General features: G+C 42.7%; 1 protein-coding gene across 1 annotated transcript; it reads left to right on the plus strand.

The window, feature by feature from the left end:
• Positions 1 to 727: 727 nt before the first annotated feature.
• Positions 728 to 23,608, plus strand: gapdhs (glyceraldehyde-3-phosphate dehydrogenase, spermatogenic). The gene is made up of 11 exons (XM_029737578.1): positions 728 to 818; positions 17,938 to 17,997; positions 20,012 to 20,108; positions 20,301 to 20,407; positions 21,199 to 21,289; positions 21,556 to 21,674; positions 21,814 to 21,895; positions 22,058 to 22,209; positions 22,473 to 22,635; positions 22,812 to 22,909; positions 23,036 to 23,608. Exons 2-11 carry the CDS (start codon positions 17,969 to 17,971, stop codon positions 23,103 to 23,105), a joined length of 1,008 nt encoding a protein of 335 aa, XP_029593438.1. The 5' UTR covers positions 728 to 818; positions 17,938 to 17,968; the 3' UTR covers positions 23,106 to 23,608.
• The last annotated feature ends 546 nt before the right edge of the window (positions 23,609 to 24,154 follow it).

Here is a 24,154-nt window from a genome sequence, read left to right on the forward strand (position 1 = left end):
ACTGAGAAATTTGATTAGTTAAATTTGCTATTACATTGAGATCGTGTGTAACTACAATGGATGGATGATGATTCATCAAAATGTGGTCTCATAAGGTTTTCATCCATGGGGTTTCCACAGAGGCACGCATCATATCTCACGTAGCCCAGCAGCCGGATGCTCTGCAGAACACTAGCCCAGACAGTCACGTGCTGCAGCATGTGGAATTTTAGAGTAGTACTCTCAGATTTTTCTATAAAATTATGCAAATTAACGACTATGCCATTAATGATCCGTTATTATGGTTATGGTTCCGTGTGTGAAAATAATATAAAATACTAATTTCAATTTCTGTCCATAAAAAAACATTCGTAGCATATTTTGATTATATTTCTAAATACTCTATTGATATATGGTGATGTATAGGGAATCATCAGGCTCCCGAGTGGCGCAGTAGTCTAAGGCATCGCAGGTCACTACAGACACCCTGGTTCGATTCCAGGCTGTATCACAACTGGCCGTGATTGGGAGTCCCGTAGGGCGGCGCACAACTGGCGCCACGTTTGTCCGGTGTAGGCTGGAAATAATAATTTTTTCATAATTGACTTGCCTAGTTAAAATAAGAATTCCATTTTTTTTAAATCTGCTTTTAGTATCCTCCCATGGTTTGGCAATATCCCCAGTTTCTCTATGGTTTCCATTGCAGCCGTGCCCCAGAAAAAGATAATGTGACGTCATGTTTCCAGGACGATAAGACTAACGCTCGTGTCACGTGTCTGCTATAAATTCGGAAGTCTGTACTCTCAGTTTGCACAGACTCTGCAGCATCTCCCCTCAAGGTAGGCATGAACGACAAAATGGGTTATTATGATACAACAATAATTGTAATACTTATTGCTTAATATTTGTCTTTTTTTGAATGCTGTTGTAATGGTGTAGCATTAGCTACTTCTGAGCCTCTCCTTTCTCTTTAACATTATAAAGCCAGGAAATAAATGATGGAGGCGGGGAAAAGATGCGCCCATTCATGGCCTTGTGTAATAATTCGCGTTTCTGTACAACAATTTCTGAAAATATGACGTGTAGTTTGCTAACTAATGCATAGCACGTGCAAATATTGTTTATTAAGACACGAGTTGAGCATTTAGTGAGAACAACAAGATAACCCATTATTCATTCATTAGAAGGCAAAATGTGCCGAGGTTACGTGACACTAGCCCGAACGATGATGCATTTTGCGGAAGACTGTTGACCACGAATATTGTGGCATCATGCAACATTTAGATTATGTCTTCATGCCACAAATAACTAGTTACTCTGTTTCCCCACACCTGAACCTAAATAGTTGTATCAAATGGTCGGTGTAAATCAAGAGTTCTGGCATAGATGACTACAGGAAATCCCAGAAATGTTGCTCTAGCTAGCTACGTGCCTCACCACATGCTCGTGATGAATTCTTTTGATTGCGTCATAGCATTCTAGAACGTTACTGTCGAAATGATGAAAATCTAAACAAAAATGTAGCCAAATTAAGCCGAGCCCACTTAATTGTAATTTATACATTCACGTTGACCGTTTTAATTTTGGGGATGAGATTAATGATTGAAGATTAACTGACGTTCTCTCTCTCTCTCTCTCTGATGGTGGAAGCAATGGTGTAGTGTCGCATCAATGTGCCTACCGATTAGGTTACTCTGTCCGAATTGTTGCAAATTGTATTAGTTGCTAAAATATACATAATCAAGATGTCAACCCTTTGCAAAGACAGGAACAACAGGTGTCGTCTCGGTGTCACTATGGAGAAGCAGCCATCTCCAGACGATGGGCCTTTTTCATCACTGCAGTGGTGAAGGTCGTATCATACTGTAAGGTCATTTTACAGACCCGGACTATTTTCCAGGAGATGCCATAAAGAGTGACTGATTAGTTGCCTTGCTCAAACACTTATCACATTCTTGATATAAAATTATTCCTTATCTAAAAGGACAGAAAAATGGCATGTTAGAATTGTTGAATTAATTATATTTCAAAATCAATTGATTTTCAAGTTAAAATATATAATGATCATCATCAGTAAACTGCTCATTTATCTAGTTTGGCCTGCATATATGCATGTGCACTGTGTCAATTATCATTCTGGAAGAATAACTGCTAATTGATTGCATAGGCCTAATATAAACAAGCTGATGTGCTGGTTAGGTCGTGTGACTATAAATAAGGCCTCTATCGGCCTGCTTGAACGTGCCTGCAGCTGAGAGACTCTCTGACTCAATGGCCGTGTTTGAGTTAATCAAAACTGATGTATCGTGGGAAAATTGAGTGACTGATTTATAAATAATATTGAATAGTTATTTATGATACAAGTTAATCAGCCAGTGTCCACTTTCCTTCAAAGTCGTCTGCAATGTCGACCGCGGCCAGTCTCTTCCTGGGTAAAAAGAGGTGGTTCCCTCAAACTCTCTACTCCCTCTCTGACCTGCTCAATGCGCTTTCATTTTTTTGGTATGCACTTACCATCACCTTAAGGTTACCATTGAGATATTTCCCCAACCATTATTTAAAGTACATGTGTGTGAAGAATCCTATCAGTGTGTTCTTTATACCGGTATTGTTAGTGTGTGGCTGAATCTGTTTTATTTGTGAAGGGGAACACATTGTTCTTTACCTGCCTTATGTAGGCCTATTTTTGTGCAGAGCCGGCTTGTATAGCGGTGAGAACTTGATAAGCACTTCTGATGCTGATGCAACATGCAGTCCATCACTAGCTGTATAACTGCCTGGGTTGATAGTTAACCACACTTCCTGGCTCAACTAGGCTTGACTTTTGCATTTGATTTGTGCTGACTGAGTCCTCTCTTGATGCTGGGGTTAGAGATGGCTATCGCTGCCCCAAAGATGGCATCAGTAAATGATCACATGGATGTCGTTGTGTTTCTCCCCCCGCCCCACCTCACCTGCACATGTCAGGCAGGTCACGTGCTGGCAGGGTGCAGGAGGTGGCCCCTCCTTCATCGATTCACTGCAGTTTGATACTACAGTTAATTTATTCATGGCTGTTCTGTTCTGCAGCGGTCTTTCCCTCTGTTAGGTTTCACAGCTCTAACAGAACATAAAAGGACTTAAATGTATTGCCGCCTTGAAGATTTAGTCTAACCTGACACAACAGGGTGACAACTTGATGTTCTTTTGTCAGCACAGGACAGGTGACAGGCTTATTATGCATTTAGCAAGTGTCTAGTTTTGTCCAGACAAAGCTGACTACGTTAGTCTATTACTAGGCCTTGATGATGTGATATTTAGTGGCGTGAGTTGACTGGCTGTCTGCAGTCATGTGACAGTAAAGAGGCAAGGTGCTGAGGCTGGCTGGTCCTGAGGCTTGTACAGGAGGACTGGATATCATGCTGCTCTCTCTGATGACACCTGTCCAGCCATATTAGACTGATAACATTCTGAGATGAGAACCAGTAGGTTATACAGAGGTTCATTGTATGTATGTGAGATTAGCCCACATACTATAGTTTAGCTGCAGGTAAAAAGATCTGATTATTTATTTTTATTTTTCTTCCCAACCAAATCAGAATGATCTTGAAAAACATGCTTTTGACTAAGTGCATTTCTTTTAGTTAATCATGTTTGCTGTTTCATAAATACAGAAAAGGTTTGATACATTGATTTACTGAAAATAATATTCTACATGTAGGTTTGTGAGACTTAATGCCGTTTATTTTCCAAAGGGGCGTGGCAGTCAGTGAGCAGGTTGAATGGTGAATACTGAGCTGTCTTCAGTCTCTAGTATCAAGGCCAGCCCTTCATGGCTCAGGTCTCAACCGTGGAAAACTACTGAGCTACAATCAAGACAAGACATGCCTGGGAATGTAGAAAATGCCAGTGAGAGGGTGTATGTGTGAGGCAGCACGTTAAGACAGCTTGTAGAGGTCAGAGGTCACTGTGTGCTCTCTCTATGCAAATTACAACACTGGTTTATAGTATATTTGTTATTACATTGTAAATATCTATATCTTATTACTCAGCCTGCCTCTTGCATCGTATTTGCCTGGTTGTGTCATTCTTCCTGTGTGCAGCACAGTAAATGGATGTGGTGGTATGACACAGCACTTCTTCAAAATGGCTCCCAGGCTCACCTCTGCTAACAGGAATGGTCTCCATCTGCCTCATCCTTCAACACAGCCACACACAGGTTTTTGCTTTGTTTCTTGATTGCCAGCATTTTTGTGACTATGGTAGTAAAAGGCCAACTCGTTCATAAACACTTCCATATTGAGACGCTCCCACACTGCACCCACTTTATTTTTGTCCCATTGTCTGGGACATTTTCTGCCTGAGTGGGTATCTGTATGCCCCTGGGGTGAATGACCCACTTACTACGGGCACCCTGTTTCTCCCCAGTAATTGGGTTGGTGCTGTAGCTGTGGACCATTGCCCGTCTGGGTGAGTGTAGGGGTGGGCGGCTGCACCCCAACAGAGGAGTAGCCCCATAGCACTTGACTGATTGGCTAGACAGACTTGGAACAGACAACTACCATGGTGGATGTTTGAAACAAAGTAGTCATTATTGAGCTTTGTTACCCCAGGCATTTTTAATACCATGCTATGAAATATTATTGCTATGGTGGTCAATATACCTAGGGATGTGACGGTCAGGTCATGGAATTTTGGATGGCGGTTATTGGTCAACTAAATGACCGCTGTCACCAGAATAGATGTAAGGCACACATTTTATCCTCCTCTCCTGACTGATATGTGCTGCTGCAGGGAGGGGGGAATCACCTAGGCAACCAAAGATTAGTTTGCTACAGCATCTTGCTTGCTTCAGAAAGGAGCAACAAAGTTGAATGAAGTTGTAGAGTCCATGTTACAGCAGAAACCGAGTCAATCGCATGAATGCCCAGCTCTCCTGTTTTCAGTCAGCTGTTCTTTCCACACACCAAAAAATGTAAATATAGATAGATATCAGTACCAGTCAAACATTTGACACACCTACTCAAGGGTTTTTTTTACTATTTTCTACATTTTTGAACAACAGTGAGGACATCAACACTATGCAACAACACATTTGGAATGATGTAGTAACCAACAAAGTGTTGAACAAATCAAAATATATTTGAGATTCTTCAAAGTAGCCACCCTTTGCCTTGACAGCTTTGCACACTCTTGGCATTCTCTCAACCATCTTCATGAGGTAGTCACCTGGAATGCATTTCAATTAACAGGTGTGCCTTGTTTGTATTTGTATTTATTATGGATCCCCCATTAGCTGCTGCCAAAGCAGCAGCTACTCTTCCTGTGGTCCAGCAAAATTAAGGTACTTTATACAATTTTAAAAACATTACAATATATTCACAGATTGTATAACACACTGTGCCCTCAGGCCCTTACTCCACCACTACCACACATCTACAGTACTAAATCCATGTGTATGTTTGTTTCACAGTCCCCGCTGTTCCATAAGGCGTTCTCTTTTAAAAAAAAATCTAATTGTACTGCTTGCGTCAGTTACTTGATGTGGAATAGAGTACCATGTAGTACGGTCTTCCGCCCATAGTCTGTTCTGGACTTGGGGACTGTGAAGAGACCTCTTGTGGTATTTCTCATTGGGTATGCATGGGTGTCTGAGCTGTGGTAGTCATTTAAACAGACAGCTCGGTGCATTCAACATGTCAATACCTCTCATAAATAAAAGTAGTGATGAAGTCAATCTCTCCTCCACTTTCAGCCAGGAGAGATTGACATGTATATTATTAATATTAGCTCTCTGTGTACATCCAAGGGCCAGCTGTAATGCCCTGTTCTGAGCCAATTGCAATTATCCTAAGTCATTTAAAAAAAAAAGTTAATTTGTGGAATTTCTTTCTTAATGCGTTTGAGCCAATTAGTTGTGTAGCGACAAGGTGGAGGTGGTATACAGAAGATGGCCCTATTTGGTAAAAGACCAAGTCCATATTATGACAAGAACCGCTCAAATAAGCAAAGAGAAATGACAGTTCTTTACTTTAAGACATGAAACTGTCTCGTGTGGACCGCCACAGGAATGGAAGACCCAGAGTTACCTCTGCTGCAGAAGGTAAGTTCATTAAAGTTAACTGCACCTTAGATTGCAGACCAAATAAATGCTTCACGGAGTTCAAGTAAGAGACATCTCAACTAGAGGTTGACCGATTTTAATCGGAATGGCCGACTTCAAGTTTTCATAACAATCGGTATTTTTGGCCACCGATTTGCCTTTAATTTTTTTTTAATAATTTTTTTTATTATTATTAACTAGGCAAGTCAGTTAAGAACACATTCTTATTTTCAATGACGGCCTAGGAATGGTGGGTTAACTGCCTTGTTCAGGGGCAGAACGACAGATTTTTACCTTGTCAGCTTGGGGATTCAATCTTTCAACCTTACGGTTAACTAGTCCAACGCTCTAACCACCTGCTTTACATTGCACTCCACGAGGAGCCTGCCTGTTATGCGAATGCAGTAAGAAGCCAAGGTAAGTTGGTAACTAGCATTAAACTTATCTTATAAAAAACAATCAATCATAATCACTAGTTAACTACACATGGTTGATGATATTACTAGTTTATCTAGCCTGTCCTGCGTTGCATATAATCGATGCGGTGCGCATTCTCAAAAGGATTGTCGTTGCTCCAACGTACCTAAACATCAATATGTCTTAAAATCAATACACAGGTATATATTTTTAAACCTGCATATTTAGTTAATATTGCCTGCTAACATGAATTTCATTTAACAAGGGAAAATGTGTCACCTCTGCAACAGTCAGGGTATATGCAGCAGTTTGGGCCGCCTGGCTCGTTGCGAACTGTGTGAATACTATTTCTTCCTAACAAAGGCGCATTTGCGGAAAAAAATCGCAATCGTTGCACAACTGTACCTAACCATAAACATCAATGCCTTTCTTAAAATCAATACACAGAAGTATATATTTTTAAACCTGCATATTTAGCTAAAAGAAATCCAGGTTAGCAGGCAATGTTAACCTGAAATTGTGTCAGTTCTCTTACGTTCATTGCGCGCAGTCGGTATATGCAACAGTTTGGGCCGCCTCGTTGCGAACTAATTTGCCAGAATTTTACATAATTATGACACAACATTGAAGGTTGTGCAATGTAACAGGAATATTTAGACTTAGGGATGCCACCCATTAGATAAATACGGAACGGTTCCGTATTTCACTGAAAAAAAAAATAAACGTTTTGTTTCCGGATTTGACCATATTAATGACTGAAGGCTCGTATTTCTGTGTGTTTATTATAATTAAGGCTATGATTTGATTGAGCGGTGGTAGGCACCAGCAGGCTCGTAAGCATTCATTCAAAACAGCACTTTCGTGCGTTTTGCCAGCAGCCCTTCGCAATTCTTCAAGCATTGCGCTGTTTATGACTTCAAGCCTATCAACTCCCAAGATTAGACTGGTGTTATCGATGTGAAATGGCTGGCTAGTTAGCCGGGTGAGCGCTAATAGCGTTTCAAACGTCACTCGCTCTGAGACTTGGAGTAGTTGTTCCCCTTGCTCTGCATGGGTAACGCTGCTTCGAGGGTGGCTGTTGTCGATGTGTTCCTGGTTTGAGCCCAGGTAGGAGTGAGGAGAGGGACGGAAGCTATACTGTTACACTGGCAATACTGAAGTGCCTATAAGAACATCCAATAGTCAAAGGTATATGACATACAAATCGTGTAGAGAAATTGTATTTAGAGAAATTGTATTTATAGGACTATCTAAAACTTCTTAGCTGGGAATATTGAAGACTCATGTTAAAAGGAACCACCAGCTTTCATATGTTCTAAGCAAGGAATTTAAACGGTAGCTTTTTTACATGGCACATATTGCACTTTTACTTTCTTCTCCAACACTTTGTTTTTGCATAATTTAAACCAAATTGAACATGTTTCATTATTTATTTGAGGCTAAATTGATAGTATTTATGTATTATATTAAGTTAAAATAAGTGTTCATTCAGTATTGTTGTAATTATCATTATTACAAAGGGGGAAAAAACGGCCGATTTAATCGGTATCGGCTCTTTTTTTGGGGCCCTCCAATAATCGGTCGACCTCTAATCTCAACATCAACTGTTCAGAGGAGACTGCGTGAGTCAGGCCTTCATGGTTGAATTGCTGCAAAGAAACCACAACTAAAGGACACCAATAATAAGAAGAGACTTGCTTGGGCCAAGAAACACGAGCAATGGACATTAGGCCGGTGGAAATCTGTCCTTTGGTCTGAGTCCAAAATTGAAATATTTGGTTCCAAACACCCATGTCTTTGTGAGACAGAGTAGGTGAACGGATGATCTCTGCATGTGTGGTTCCTGCCGTGAAGCATGGAGGAGGTGTGGGGGTGCTTTGCTGGTGACAGTCAGTGACTTTAACTTATTTAGAATTCAAGACACAATTAAACAGCATGGCTACCACAGCATTCTGCAGCAATACGCCATCCCATCTGATTTGCGCTTAGTGGGAGTATCATTTGTTTTTCAACAGGACAATAAGCCAACACACCTCCAGGCTGTGTAAGGGCTATTTGACCAAGGATGGTGATGGAGTGCTGCATCAGATCTGGCCTCCACAATCACCCGACCTCGACCCAATTGAGATGGTTTGGGATGAGTTGGACTGCAGAGTGATGGAAAAGCAGCCAACATGTGCTCAGAATATGTGGGAACTCCTTCAAGACTGTTGGAAAAGCATTCCAGGTGACTACCTCATGAAGCTGGTTGAGAGAATGCCAAGAGTATGCGAAACTGTCATTTTAATTAATTTTTTGGGTTACTACATTATTCCATTTTTTTTTTAAAATTTTTTTTTTTGATGTCTTCGCTATTCTACAATGTAGAAAATATGAAAACCTTGAATGAGTAGGTGTGTTTGACTGGTACTGTATATATTTTTTATGCTTATGAAGGTTATTTTATTTTCATGACGGTCTTCATCCATACCCATCGGTTCAACGTTATGCAGTAATTCTGCCAGCCCTAAAAATACCATGGCTCATATTCAATCTTTTTCTTGAATGACAGACAAACTGCAGAAAAACATGGGCCTACTCTTTTCAGTGTTTGGGACTTGATCATGGGGTGTTGGTATGGCGATGTTCATTTTTCAGTAGAACAGGCAGATAATTGATTTGAGGTTGAGTCAGAAGCCGAGGTGGATCCTGTATAAACAGTGGCCACTTGTCTGTGCTGGGCTTTTAATAAGTCACCACCATGTTGCCACCAGCCTGCACCTGTTGAATTCCTCCACAGTTCAGCGCTTAATTGAGAGTCGTTTGACATCTTGAGGCATCCAGAACACAAGTCCAGTATTGATTGGTCCCCTCGATAAAGGATTATATTTTTCAGCCCACTTGCGTACTCTTGAGACCAAAAGAGGTGTGGTAGTACTTCAGACAATAGTACACACACACAATAACAGAACCCACCGACATTTTCTTTTATTAGACCACAGCAGCCTTGACAAGACAGACGTGAGGGTTGTCTACTCTGTTTTTCTCAAGAAACAAAATGGAGGTGATAGAACTAGTGCAGTGGACTTGATATGTGGATTGGACCAGACTGCAGCTGAAGGGGGGGACAGGGAAGGTGTGAACAGAATATAAAGGAGGGAGGAATGTGAGAACACGATACTAACATGGAGCCTTCTCTGACTGCCTCTCGGCCTGCTTGCCTGTATCACTAATGGCTGGGTCAACTTATGATGCCTGTGTGGCAAGGAGAATTGAAGATGGCCAGACAGTAACTTGATGACATCTTTTTAATGTAATTATCCAAACGTTCAATGCTACTGAATATATCAAGCTCCAGACTAGTACTTTTAATTCCCCACTGGTGCAGTGAATGGAGTTGAGGCACAGATGCCATTCATTTGTAGTCAGTGTGACTGCATTAGGTGAGGAGGATTCACTGAGCTTGGACCAGTCGGCTCATTGTTGGCCAGTCAATCCAGGCAGCATACACAGTGCATTCTGGGGCTCTTTAAAAAGACCACAGGCTGGAGGAACAGGCAGATTAGGATAAGCCAGCTGGGTGCAGTGCAGTGGGAGCCACACAGGCATACAGACGCACAGATTATCAAGTTGTCTAAAGTTACACCAACCAGATGCAAGGGCAATCCTGTGTGTCCTTTCAAAGACAGCACTAAATCCTACCTTGCTGCCGCACAGTAGTCTTCAAGGCCTGCAAACTATGGAGAGGGAGTCCTAAGGAGTTTTTTTTAACTTATTGCTCATAGGAGGATACTACAGATTCTAAGCATATTCAGTAAGGTACTTGACCTTATGACACTAGTCCAATTAAATATGTAGCGTATGTAGTTTTGCATAGCTTACTACACTTAGTTAACCAGGTAAATCAATCGTCTATTAAGGATATTGTTTTTTTTATTTTACCTTTTTATTTAACTAAGCAAGTCCGTTAAGAACATATTATTTTCAATGACGGCCTAGGAACAGTGGGTCAACTGCCTTGTTCATATGTTGCTTTTGCATAACCCTCACGTTATAGCCTACACCCAGACAGTTTGAAACTGGTGCTCGACATTAGACAACCGGACAATCCGTTGGAAAAGCCTATTTATAGCTATTTTGCGTTGATTGTCTAAAGTGTTGCTTCGATTGGTTTGAGGTGTTTTAGCCCCAAAGGCTTTGTCCGCACTAGTCTAGCCTAATGCTCGGAGAGTTCATTACTAGTTCTGTCCCGTGTATGGATTGTCTGTGCTTCCATTTCGGTGACCCTCAGCTCAGAGTGGAAAAGCTAATGGAAGATAACTGGGACTCCCTTCATATAGGGTCATGGCTAGAAGGGATCCAGCTTTTGTGAAATGAACATCAGATTTGATTTTTCGTAGCTGATTATAGATTACCTAATACTACTTACCTGCTGCGCAAATTAAGGTTAGGGAGGGAGAATCTACTTTTGATGTTAATTTGACAAAAGCTCGATCCCTTCTAGCCATGACTCTAATATAGCCTATCTGTCCAGGGTTTTTATATCAGTGTCTGGTTTAGAGGTTATGGTAAACTTATCAACAAGTGAAGGGGTCACAAAGAGGCACTCAGGCTTTTTCAAGGTCTCATTTTAGGCGTAACATCCACTCGTACAGTCAGTTGCTGATGTGTTAATAACCTTGTAATTTCAGTTTTATTTAGTTCTGGGACACTAAAGTCCATGGAGAGTAAGAGCACCTCCCAGCTGCCCACTGCACTGAGGCTAGGAAACACTGTCACCACCAATAAATCTACGATAATCAACAGTTACAATAAGCATTTTTCTACGGCTGGCTATGCTTTCCACGTGGCTACCCCGGTCAACAGCTCTGCAACCCCCCACAGCAACTTGCCCAAGCCTCTCCCATTTCTCCTTCACCCAAATCCAGATAGCTGATGTTCTAAAAGAGCTGCAAAATCTGGACCCCTACAAATCAGCTGGGCTAAACAATCTGGACCCTCTCTTTCTGAAATTATCTGCCCCCATTGTTGCAACCCTTATTACTAGCCTGTTCAACCTCTCTTTCGCATCGTCTGAGATCCCTAAAGATTGGAAAGCTGCTGTGGTCATCCCCCTCTTCAAAGGGGGAGACACTCTAGACCCAAACAATTACAGACCTATATCTATCCTACCCAACCTTTCTAAAGTCTTCGAAAGCCAAGTTAACAAGGGATCACCGACCATTTCGAATCCCACTGTACCTTCTCCGCTATGCAATCTGGTTTCCGAGCTGGTCATGGGTGCACCTCAGCCACGCTCAAGGTCCTAAACGATATCTTAACCGCAATCGATAAAAGACAATACTGTGCAGCCGTCTATATCGACCTGGCCGAGGCCTTCGACTCTGTCAATCACAGCATTCTTATCGGCAGACTCAATAGCCTTGGTTTCTCAAATGACTGCCTCGCCTGGTTCACCAACTACTTCTCAGATTGAGTTCAGTGTGTCAAATCGGAGGGCCTGTTGTCCGGACCTCTGGCAGTCTCTATGAGGGTGCCACAGGGTTCAATTCTTGGGTCGACTTTTCTCTGTATACATCAATGATGTCGCGCTTGCTGGTGGTGATTCTCTGATCCACCTCTACGCAGACGACACCATTCTGTTTTCTTCTGGCTCTTCTTTGGACACTGTGTTAACTAACCTCCAGACGAGCTTCAATGCCATACAACACTCCTTCCGTGGCCTCCAACTGCTCTTAAATGCAAGTAAAACTAAATGTATGCTCTTCAACCCATTGCTGCCCATACCCGCCCGTCTAGCATCACTACTCTGGAAGGTTCTGCGTTAGAATATGTGGACAAATACCTAGGTGTCTGGTTAGACTGTAAACTCTCCTTCCAGACTCACATTAAGCATCTAGTCTATCACAGTGCCATCCGTTTTGTCACCAAAGCCCCATATACTACCCACCTATATGCTCTCATCTGCCCCTCACTTCATATTCATCACCAAACCCATATGGAACTCACTGGCTCCAGGTCATCTTTGCTAGGTAAAGCCCCACCTTATCTCAGCTCAATGGTAACCATAACAGCACCCACCCGTATAATGCGCTCCAGCAGGTATGTTTCACTGGTCATCCCCAAAGCCAACTCCTCCTTTGGCCGCCTTTCCTTCCAGTTCTCTGTTGCCACTGACTGGAACGAATTGCAAAAATCACTGAAGCTGGAGACTTATCTCCCTCACTAACTTTAAGCATCAGCTGTCAGAGCAGCTCACCGATCATTGCACCTGTACACAGCTCATCTGTAAATAGCCCACCCAACTACTTCATCCCCATATTGTTATTTATTTTTTTGCTCCTTTGCACCCCAGTATCTCTACTTACTCACCTTCTGCTCATCTATCACTCCAGTGTTAATGCTAAATTGTAATTATTTCACCACTATGGCCCATTTATTGCCTTACCTCCCTAATCTTACTACATTTGCACACACTGTATATACACTGCTCACAAAAATAAAGGGAACACCAAGTCAATCACACTTCTGTGAAATCAAACTGTCCACTTCGGAAGCAACACTGATTGACAATAAATGTCACATGCTGTTGTGCAAATGGAATAGACAACAGGTGGAAATTATAGGCAATTAGCAAGACACCCCCAATAAAGGAGTAGTTCTGCAGGTGGGGACCACAGACCACTTCTCTTTTCCTATGCTTCCTGGCTGTTTTGGTCACTTTTGAATGCTGGCGGTGCTTTCACTCTAGTGGTAGCATGAGATGGAGTCTACAACCCACACAAGTGGCTCAGGTAGTGCAGCTCATCCAGGATGGCACATCAATGCGAGTTGTGGCAAGAAGGTTTGCTGTGTCTGTCAGCGTAGTGTCCAGAGCATGGAGGCGCTACCAGGAGACAGGCCAGTACATCAGGAGACGTGGAGGAGGCCGTAGGAGGGCAACAACCCAGCAGCAGGACCGCTACCTCCGCCTTTGTGCAAGGAGGAGCAGGAGAAGCACTGCCAGAGCCCTGCAAAATGACCTCCAGCAGGCCACAAATGTGCATGTGTCTGCTCATACGGTCAGAAACAGACTCCATGAGGGTGGTATGAGAACCCGACATCCACAGATGGGGGTTGTGCTTACAGCCCAACACCGTGCAGGACGTTTGGCATTTGCCAGAGAACACCAAGATTGGCAAATTCGCCACTGACGCCCTGTGCTCTTCACATGTGAAAGCAGGTTCACACTGAGCACATGACAGACGTGACAGAGTCTGGAGACGCCGTGGAGAATGTTCTGCTGCCTGCAACATCCTCCAGCATGACCGGTTTGGCGGTGGGTCAGTCATGGTGTGGGGTGGCATTTCTTTGGGGGGCCGCACAGCCCTCCGTGTGCTCGCCAGAGGTAGCCTGACTGCCATTAGGTACCGAGATGAGATCCTCAGACCCCCTGTGAGACCATATGCTGGTGCGGTTGGCCCTGGGTTCCTCCTAATGCAAGACAATGCTAGGCCTCATGTGGCTGGAGTGTATCAGCAGTTCCTGCAAAAGGAAGGCATTGATGCTATGGACTGGCCCGCCCGTTCCCCAGACCTGAATCCAATTGAGCACATCTGGGACATCATGTCTCGCTCCATCCACCAACGCCACGTTGCACCACAGACTGTCCAGGAGTTGGCGGATGCTTTAGTCCAGGTCTGGGAGGAGATCCCTCAGGAGACCATCCGCCACCTCATCAGGAGCATGCCCAGGCGTTGTAGGGAGGTCATACAGGCACATGGAGGCCACACACACTACTGAGCCTCATTTTGACTTGTTTAAGGACATTACATCAAAGTTGGATCAGCCTGTAGTGTGGTTTTCCACTTTTAATTTTGAGTGTGACTCCAAATCCAGACCTCCATGGGTTGATAAATTGGATTTCCATTGATTTATTTTTGTGTGATTTTGTTGTCAGCACATTCAACTATGTAAAGAAAAAAGTATTTAGATTATTTCTTTCATTCAGATCTAGGATGTGTTGTTTAAAACCTCTCTGGGATATGTGGGACGATTTCGTCCCACCTACGTAACAGCTACTGAAATTCCAGTGGCGCGATTTTTGAATCGTTAGAAATACTATTACTTCAATTTCTCAAACATATGACTATTTTACAGCTATTTAAAGACAAGAATCTCGTTAATCTAACCCCACTGTCCGATTTCAAAAAGGCTTTACAACGAAAGCAAAACATTAGATTATGTCAGCAGAGTACCCAGCCAGAAATAATCAGACACCCATTTTTCAAGCTAGCATATCATGTCACATAAACCCAAACCACAGCTAAATGCAGCACTAACCTTTTATGATCTTCATCAGATGACACACCTAGGACATTGTGTTATACAATACATGCATGTCTGTTCAATCAAGTTCATATTTATATCAAAAAACAGCTTTTTGCATTAGCATGTGACGTTCAGAAAAAGCATAACCCCCGGAATTTACTAACAGTTTGCTAAATTACTCACGATAAACGTTCACAAAAAGCATAACAATTATTTTAAGAATTATAGATACATTACTCCTCTATGCACTCGATATGTCCGATTTTTAAAATAGCTTTTCGGATGAAGATTATTGCAAAATGTGCTAAGTACATAGCCCGGCATTACAGGGCTAGCTATTTAGATACCCACCTAGGTCAGCCTCCACCAAAATCACATTTCCTATAAGAAAAATGTTCTTACCTTGCTTGTTCTTCATCAGAATACACTGCCAGGACTTCTACTTCAATAACAAATGTTGGTTTGGTCCCAAATAATCCATTGTTATATCCAAACAGCGACGTTTTGTTCGTGAGTTCTAGACACTATCAGAATGCTTCTTCACGGTCCCGCGCATGGCGCATTGGCGTGTCAAAAATGTCTAAATATTCCATTACCGTACTTCGAAGCATGTCAACCGCTGTTTAAAACCAATTTTTATGCCAGTTATCTCGTAGATAAGTGATAATATTCCGACAGGGAGTATGCATTGAGCCTAAACAGCCGAATAAAATTTCTCCTCAGAAGCGACTCGTGCACGCGCCTCATTCAAAGGTCCTCGGAGCAGCCACTTACAAAAGGTGATAATGTGTTTCAGCCTGAGGCTCCCTCGTAAACCTTCAGTTATTTCCCGGGCTCTGAGAGCCTATCGGAGCCCTGGGAATTGTCACGTTACAGCTAAGATCCTTACTTTTCAATAAAAAGATGTAAGACGCACGACTCCTTGTCAGACAGGGTACTTCCTGCTTGAAACCTTGTCAGGTTTTTGCCTGCCATAGGAGTTCTGTTATACTCACAGACACCATTCAAACAGTTTTAGAAAATTCAGAGTGTTTTCTATCCAAACCTGAACAATAATATGCATATTCTAGCTTCTGAGTTGGTGTAGGAGGCAGTTAAAAATGGGAACATATTTTTCCAAAATTCTCAATACTGCCCCCTAGCCCAGACAGGTTAAGTGTTCCCTTTATTTTTTTGAGCAGTATAGATTTTTCTATTGTGTTACTGACTGTACGTTTTGTTTATCCCACGTGTAACTCTGTTTGTGTCGCACTGCTTTGCTTTATCTTGGCCAGGTCGCCGTTGTAAATGAGAACTTGTTCTCAACTGGCCTACCTAGTTAAATAAAGGTGAAATAAATAAATGTAAGGTTACAGCGAGGATAGGTTATGGCCTAATGATTTATCCTAACTTGAGAGAAGAAACAAACCACATTTACCTTACCTTTGAACTGGACATGGTCATGGATTTTTTTTTTTAAATTATTTTATTATATATAACCTAAATGTTATTTTAGTCCTGTTAGATTGGACCTCCATGTGCAGCCAAAATCACTATCTGTCATTGCAGACTAGGACAAATCAATAGTCTCCTTTGTTGAAGAAAAACCCCCAGTGTTTTTCAGTTGATTAATAATGGGTCTGTCATTGCTTTATTGGTTTAAATGTCACTTATAGAGCAATACAGATTATAGTAAATATGATGCACTGATAGCCCTGGGCTATAGATCTATGACTTGTTTAAACAGCATTGTTTCTACGTTGATTTTGACACATCAATTTCCAACAAACGTTTTCATCGATGCAAACTGAAGCAGGAATTTCCTGATTGTTGCATCACTTTGTTAGCCAAGGGTAGTAACTTACTGTTATGCGGTCCATCCATCACGTACCTGACATTGCTGTTATTGGCTAACTGTATTTTGTAAGTATTTCCTCAAATGTGTTCAAACCTCTCCTGACCTCATTTTACCTTCAGCATTGCTAACCAACACTTCTTTCTTTTTTTTTCTTTGCTAGGCTACATAATTTGGTTGAACATTTTATCTATCTTGTTCACACACATCTGCTTCCTGCGTCTCTGGCTAATGGTCATCTTCCTCCACAAAAATATCTCTGACTCCTCTCCAGTCCTTATAGGGCTGATGAAGTTACATGCTTGACTATGTTCCAACCCTCCCTCTTTTTGTTTAGTAGACATGTCTGTCTCTCTTACATAACCCATGTCTGTCTCTCTTACATAACCAATAGCCTATCCCAGTGTCTTTAGAAACCTCAACATGCTCCTGTACAGCACAGCCACTCACTCTGTCAAATACCACACATGCAGCAGCTTGCCCATAGTCATGTGCATATGATCATAATACAGATTGTCACTGAACTAGGCACTACCCAAGGCTCATATTTATACATTTCCATGCAAGTTGAGCTGAGAACAGAAAATCATGTTTGTGTCCAATCCTCCAATATGGGACCATTGGAGAAGTCAAAGTAGACAAATAGCCTAGTCCTATTAAACCAGAAGGTTAAAGTGGAAGGCTGTGTTTTATCGTTCCTTACACACCGCAGCCTCTGGAAAGTAATGAGACTGGCCTGGCACCACAGGCCTTCAGGCTGGTAATACAGTGAGAGCTAACATTGCGGAGGAGAGGAGAGCTACTGATTTTTATATCCCCTCTGGATTCAGACAGGCTACAAGGGAGGAGCCCAGGACCCAGTGTTTGTTTCATACTGGGCTGGTTTCCCCTGGAGTCTACAGAAAGGAAGTCCTCTGAATAGGAAGTCTGGGCCTGTGGCTTCAGTTCCTCAACTCTCTGCTCTCTGTCTGGCATGTTAAACAGGCCTGGAGACAATGGAGCCTTCCATAACCAAGTTAGGGACACAAATCTAGCCTACACCTCCCAGCACGAGGCCATCTAGTCCTGCACTACATTGCAGAACAAGTGTTTGATTTAGCTAACTGCTGTTATGTAACTGGACAAGTTAAACTTTTGCACTACTTTCTCTGCTGTTTATAGAAAGAAAGTGCTTGCAGATTCATGGCATTGTGCTCTGTGAAATAGACGGCGTGGAAAACTTCAGTGTTACAGCTACCGTCTTTGAAGGCTATACATTTGCAGACGTTGCTGTTTCTACAGGGAGGGACACTTTGTTGCAATACACTTCCTAATGTTTTCTAATGTCTTGTTTCAGGTTCACCACTACAACCCAATCAACAGCAACTATGTCAGACCTCTGTGTTGGAATCAACGGGTAAGTATTACATTCACCTCTAATATACAAATTGTTGCATATTTATCAACAAAACGTGTTAAACACTGCCATTCAAAAAAATGGGAAATGACCCATGTGCACCGACAGACATCCAGCCCCAGTTAAGACTAGTTATGTAATAATAACAGGCTATGAAGCCATATAAAGGTGCAAAGCAATTGCAAAACACACTGAAAGCTCTATGGTGTAAATCGCATTTGGGAGCAGCAAACAATGAACACTGAACAGACATTGGTCGTCTTCCTATGGGTATCTGTCGGCCCCCACAGAGCTTGTGGTTGTCACCAGGGGCCAGTTGCTGCACCAGTTGGGTGTTAAAGAAGTTGGCCTTAAATGCTAGTTCGGGCGTAGCTACGGCCAACTTTGGGATCAGAATTTAGTCGTAGCTAAGTCCGGCGTAAGCAATGGCCGTTCATGAGATTTGGTGGTTGCTAGGCTATTACCATCATCGTGACAGTTCTGAACTTTGCGAGGCACGTCCCATCACTTCACAAAGCCCACCACTAGGCATGTTTTCTAAACCACATCTGGATGGGTCAATCAATAATTACTGTGGGAATGAATATCACTAAATTATGAAACTATTGGAATAAAGTAGGCTAATTTAAATACTTTAAAGTAACGCCGTGTGTGGTCAACTATAATTTCATCACAGTTATGATTGGGACAGCGCCATCTCACTGCTTTGAGACAAGCATGGGGACTCGTCTTGATAAATCAATGCATGTCAGATTTTTTTGTTTTCACTGTATCTCCATTGGATATTTGGTGACAATTAGGCTGGGAAAATGTTAGCCGAGGTGAGTTCATGATGATGATCTTTAGTCTCTGCGCCATCGTCTTGGAATGCCTTACAAAATACTTTTAAACTGGAAGAACTTGTCCCGATTGGTATTTTTAAATCACTGATGACTGATTCCCTGACATGTCAATGTTTTTGTTATTCTTTGTTAATTCTATGGTTTTTACTAGATTACTTGTAGTTTTTCATGTTTGTCTGTAATTTTTTGTAATGACTTGGCGCTGCCTATCTTGGCCAGGACGCTCTTGAAAAAGAGATTTTAAATCTCAATGAGCCCTTCCTGGTTAAATACATTTTTAAAAAAGTCTAGTTTGCTCATCTAATAGTGTTATCAGAACATTTTGCTAGCATGTTATGTAGCCTAGTATAACGGGGGGATTATTTTGCTCTTCACTGGCGTAGTAGCCAAGGCTATATCCCCATGAAAAGCCTTTGATTGATCAGATAAGTCAATGTGATTTTGATTCACAGAATCTCTGTGTATAGGATATTTGATCTCTGGTTGGGCAAATAAGTTGAGGTTACAGCTCATCTATTTGTTTGCTAATATCTGATCAGGCACATTTAGCATGGTATGTAGCATAAATTAAGTGTATTATTGACTCACCCATAGGCAACTCAAAGCCTGCAGAGGTTGTGAAATATGAACACGAGACTCGCATCCTTTTGAAAATATAAATTTTCTGTGCATGTCATGAAAGAAAATGGTCCCAATTTAACACCTGCTCCCTACTAGGTGTAGAATCTCCGCCCAGGCATAGCTCATAGAAGGGCTTACGCCCAGGTGGTGTAACAGGAATCATTTTTAGGTCTGGCGTAGAGCACATTTTACCTTGGACGTAGAGTTAAGACCAACTGGTGCAACTGGCGCCAGAAGGTGTTGAGGGGAGTCAGTAGTGTTAGATGGGAAGAGGAACAGCACTGTTAACAGAATGAGGATTACACTGTAAACCAGCACACCAACGCACGTACAACAGTCACACGACTAAGTACACACACATTTCTTCACTCACCCATCCACATGATGTGTAAATCCTAACTCAAAACATTTTCATTTAGCATCATCTGGAATTTTTCACAGCAGTCCCAATACACAGAGGCCGGACAAGGGAATTCTAGAACGTTTTTAGGGGAGCAATACCATGTCGCTCTTTTGTCTGTGTACTGAATCCAGCTCTTCCCTCTGTCCAGGTTTGGCCGAATTGGCCGCCTGGTCCTCAGGGCCTGCCTGCAGAAGGGAATCAAAGTCGTTGCCATCAACGATCCCTTCATCGACCTGCAGTACATGGTGAGCTGAGTCTCTTTCAGTCCCTCAATCAACAGCCTTCATTTAATACGGCACCCTGCCATTATTAATCAGAGGAGGCCAGGTCAAGCTACCTGTGTGCTTATGTGGTAGTATTTATTGTAAAAAGGCACCAATTCCCCCATGTGTAATGAACTGATAACCTTGACGTTCTCTGACATTCTTTCTCCACAGGTTTACATGTTCAAGTATGACTCCACCCACGGTCGTTACAAGGGTGAGGTGAGCATGGAGGACGGGAAGCTGATTGTGGACGACCACTCCATCTCCGTATTCCAGTGGTGAGTGACATCATCACGTGTGCTCGGGCATGCTTGTCTGTATGTGTGCATGCGAGGGCCACTGGAACAGCGTTTCTGTACGTCTGAGTAAAGTTCCATTCTATGGGGCTAGGTTGATTTGGGATTGAGCGTGTGTGCCCCTTTCTCTCTGGCTCATAGAGTATTACCTCAGTGGTCTGTAATCCCTCTGGCCATTATCTCCTCAGTGTTGCTATCAGTCTTTGAGGGCTGGCACCACCTGTCTGCAAGGCCCAGCTCAGTGATAACACTGAGGCTTAAAGGAAATATTCACCCATTTTGAATGTTACTCCCAAAAGTTCCAAAGGAATTGACATTTAAAATGTCATTGTGTCTATGTACAGTGTTGTAACGATGTTCAGATAGCGAAAGTACAAAAGGGAAAATAATTAAACATAAATATGGGTTGTATTTACAATGGTGTTTGTTCTTCACTGGTTGCCCTTTTCTTGTGGCAACAGGTCACAAATATTGCTGCTGTGATGGCACACTGTGCTATATTACCCAGTAGATATGGGAGTTTATCAAAATTGGATTTGTTTTCAAATTCTATGTGCAATCTGTGGGAAATATGTGTCTCTGGTCATACATTTGGCAGTAGGTTAGGAAGTGCAGCTCAGTTTCCACCTCATTATTTTGTGGGCAGTGTGCACATAGCCTGTCTTCTCTTGAGATCCGGGTCTGCCTACGGCGGCCTCTCTCAATAGCAAGGCTATGCTCACTGAGTCTGTACATAGTCAAAGCTTTCCTTAATATCTCTCTCTCCCCATTAGTATGAAGCCCCATGAGATCCCATGGGGTAACGCCGGTGCCGATTACGTCGTTGAGTCCACCGGAGTCTTCCTCAGCATTGACAAGGCCTCTGTAAGTAGCAGTACCCAGACAGACTGAAGACACTGACACTCGTGTGTCCCCGTCAAGCACTGAAAACTATGTAGCGCCCACCAAGGCCTTGCAACAGCAAAATAAGTAACCCTAATGTAATTTGTCAAAATAAACCTATGAAACTCGAAAGACTTAATCAACAGTTCTCAAGTGTATTAGGACCAGTCAGATCCAGAAAACATTCAATATGATGTGCATGCAAGATTTGAGACTTTCTCAATGTGTTTTCTTTTCTGTTTCCACAGTCCCACATCCAGGGTGGTGCCAAGCGGGTGGTTGTGTCTGCCCCCTCCCCCGACGCCCCCATGTTCGTCATGGGAGTCAACGAGGACAAGTACGACCCCTCCAGCATGACCATCGTCAGGTGAGTCCCTTTATTCCTGACCAATACATGCATGACGAAAGGGTGAACTCTTCACAAGAATAGTCAACCTTTAATAACGCTAGCATAATTGATTCATCTGAATTGGTGACCTATTGTAATTCTCTCTGGTCATCCACAGCAATGCATCTTGCACCACTAACTGCCTGGCCCCCCTGGCTAAGGTCATCCACGACAACTTCGGCATCGAGGAGGCCCTCATGGTAAGTGTCCTTCTTCCATTAGACTGTCTGCCCATGCATCTTCATGACCAGCATGCAGGGAGCATCTGAATGTCTTTTGTTCCTGTGATCCATATTGACATCTGCTGACGCTATGGAACCCATGCTCATCTTTCCCTTTTCTCTCTCTGGTCCTCCTCTCAGACCACAGTCCACGCCTACACCGCCACCCAGAAGACAGTGGATGGCCCCTCTGCCAAGGCATGGCGCGATGGCCGTGGTGCCCACCAGAACATCATCCCCGCCTCCACCGGAGCTGCCAAGGCTGTGGGCAAGGTCATCCCTGAGCTCAACGGGTCAGTAGATGGGGTGTGTGTGTCACAGGAGGCTGGTTGGAATGACATCAAACACATGGTTTCCATGTGGTTGATAGCACTTCATTGACTCCATTCCAGCCATTATTATGAGCCATCCTCCCCTCAACAGCCTCCTGTGGTGGGTGTGTTTGCATACATTTATGTGATTGTGCCTGCTACTTATCAAAGATGCTAAATGCAGATGTGTGCTTGACGAAAAAGACTGCTTATATAAGTGCTGATGTGAGCCTTCTCTCTGTCAGCAAGCTGACTGGCATGGCCTTCCGTGTGCCCGTGGCTGACGTGTCAGTGGTGGACCTAACCTGTCGCCTGTCCCGGCCCGGCAGCTACGCTGAGATCAAGGCGGCTGTCAAGAAGGCCGCCGAAGGACCCATGAAGGGATACCTGGGATACACTGAGGACTCTGTAAGTTAATTACAAAATGAAAGATGAGCAGAGGTGGAAATAGAGCTCAGTTTAACTGGCAATTATATGATGTGTTATTAGCAAGTTGTAGTTTAAAAGCATGGCTCCTAGATTACATAGATCTCTGTATACTGCAGCTGTTCTGTTGGTGGGTTTCATATTTCCTGTCCCACCAGGTTGTGTCTTCTGACTTCATTGGAGACACCCACTCCTCCATCTTTGATGCTGGCGCTGGTATCTCCCTCAACGACAACTTTGTCAAACTCATTTCCTGGTAAGTTCCTCCCTTAGAATTAGAGTAAATATTCAATCATTCTTCATTCTATAGTTCCTCCCCTGCTAACGCTGGACCCCTTTTTGGTTATTCTCAACTATGACACCATCTGTCTGTTTTCCCCAGGTATGACAACGAGTTTGGCTACAGCCACCGCGTCGCTGACCTGTTGCTGTACATGCATTCTAAGGAGTAACTTTCTGGCTCCAGAAGCTGGAATGGGACCACCCCCCTCTTTTACATGCACTCACACCCTCCAGTGTCACAACCCTAGCACCCCCAGTCCTCCACCACTCTCTACAACACAAATTAGTCTCTGTAGTAGGCTGTGTGTACGAGCGTTTGTTTTTTCCTTTATGAAAAAGTCCCACTTTGAGACTGTTTTGACTTGACAGTATGAGTTTCTGTGTTTTTCCCAGAGCATTGACGTAGATGTTTCCATACTGGCTGTTACCATGTAATATTGGTGTTAAAGATTTCTAGTTTAAGAGTCAAGTGAGAAAGACAAGCTATTGTAACTAAAAAAATAATACTGCTGGGAAATCTTTACCAATGTCTCTGTCTTGCCTTGTTATGTTTCCTGTTTCCAGTGTTATAAGAACATGTTTTCACACAATGGCAAATAAGTTGTCATCTGCATTCAAGCTAATCAACAGGATGCAGAACATGAAGATGATGCATTATAAAGTGACAATTGTATGATAATGTGTTTGTTACATTAATGACAGGATTAGACTTAATTTTATGCACATTTGCATTATTTGAACATCAGTCTGAAAATTATATTGACAAAAATGTTATTCCCTATACTTCAGTTTTAATAGCTGATGCTTTAGCCAGGCCACAGTTTTTAATACTATGCTGGAACAAAAGTCTGCATACCATGTTGGTACCTAGGATCAGAAGTCAAACATGATTGATATTGAATTTGCCAATCTGGTTGTGCACATTGCACTGGATGACTTCTCAGACAGGTTTTCTGCCAGAATTTAATGGGTGTAAGGCTATGGGACTGACAGTTTCTCAGTCAAGTGTCAACTCTCCATCAAGGACATATGCAAATGAATTCTGGAAGCTATCTGGAAGTCCACTATTACAATGTATTTAATGCTGCCCTAACGGGAATCGCAGGAGACATCTAGTGGCAAATATTGTACACAATAAGGTAAATCAAATGACACGTGGTATATTTTCTGCATTCAACACTGTTCACATGGAAAAACCACAACACCCATTATTTTGGAA

This window comes from Salmo trutta, chromosome 37 (genome assembly GCF_901001165.1).
Source record: "Salmo trutta chromosome 37, fSalTru1.1, whole genome shotgun sequence".
Classification (NCBI taxonomy): Eukaryota; Metazoa; Chordata; class Actinopteri; order Salmoniformes; family Salmonidae; genus Salmo; species Salmo trutta.

Bases quoted from the DNA above. Each gene is read 5' to 3' on its own strand.
- gapdhs (XM_029737578.1), top strand. From the start codon at position 17,969: ATGTCAGACCTCTGTGTTGGAATCAACGG. The intron at 20,408-21,198 runs GTGAGTGACATC...TCTCCCCATTAG, and splicing joins TCCATCTCCGTATTCCAGTG to TATGAAGCCCCATGAGATCC. The intron at 21,896-22,057 runs GTAAGTGTCCTT...TCCTCCTCTCAG, and splicing joins GCATCGAGGAGGCCCTCATG to ACCACAGTCCACGCCTACAC.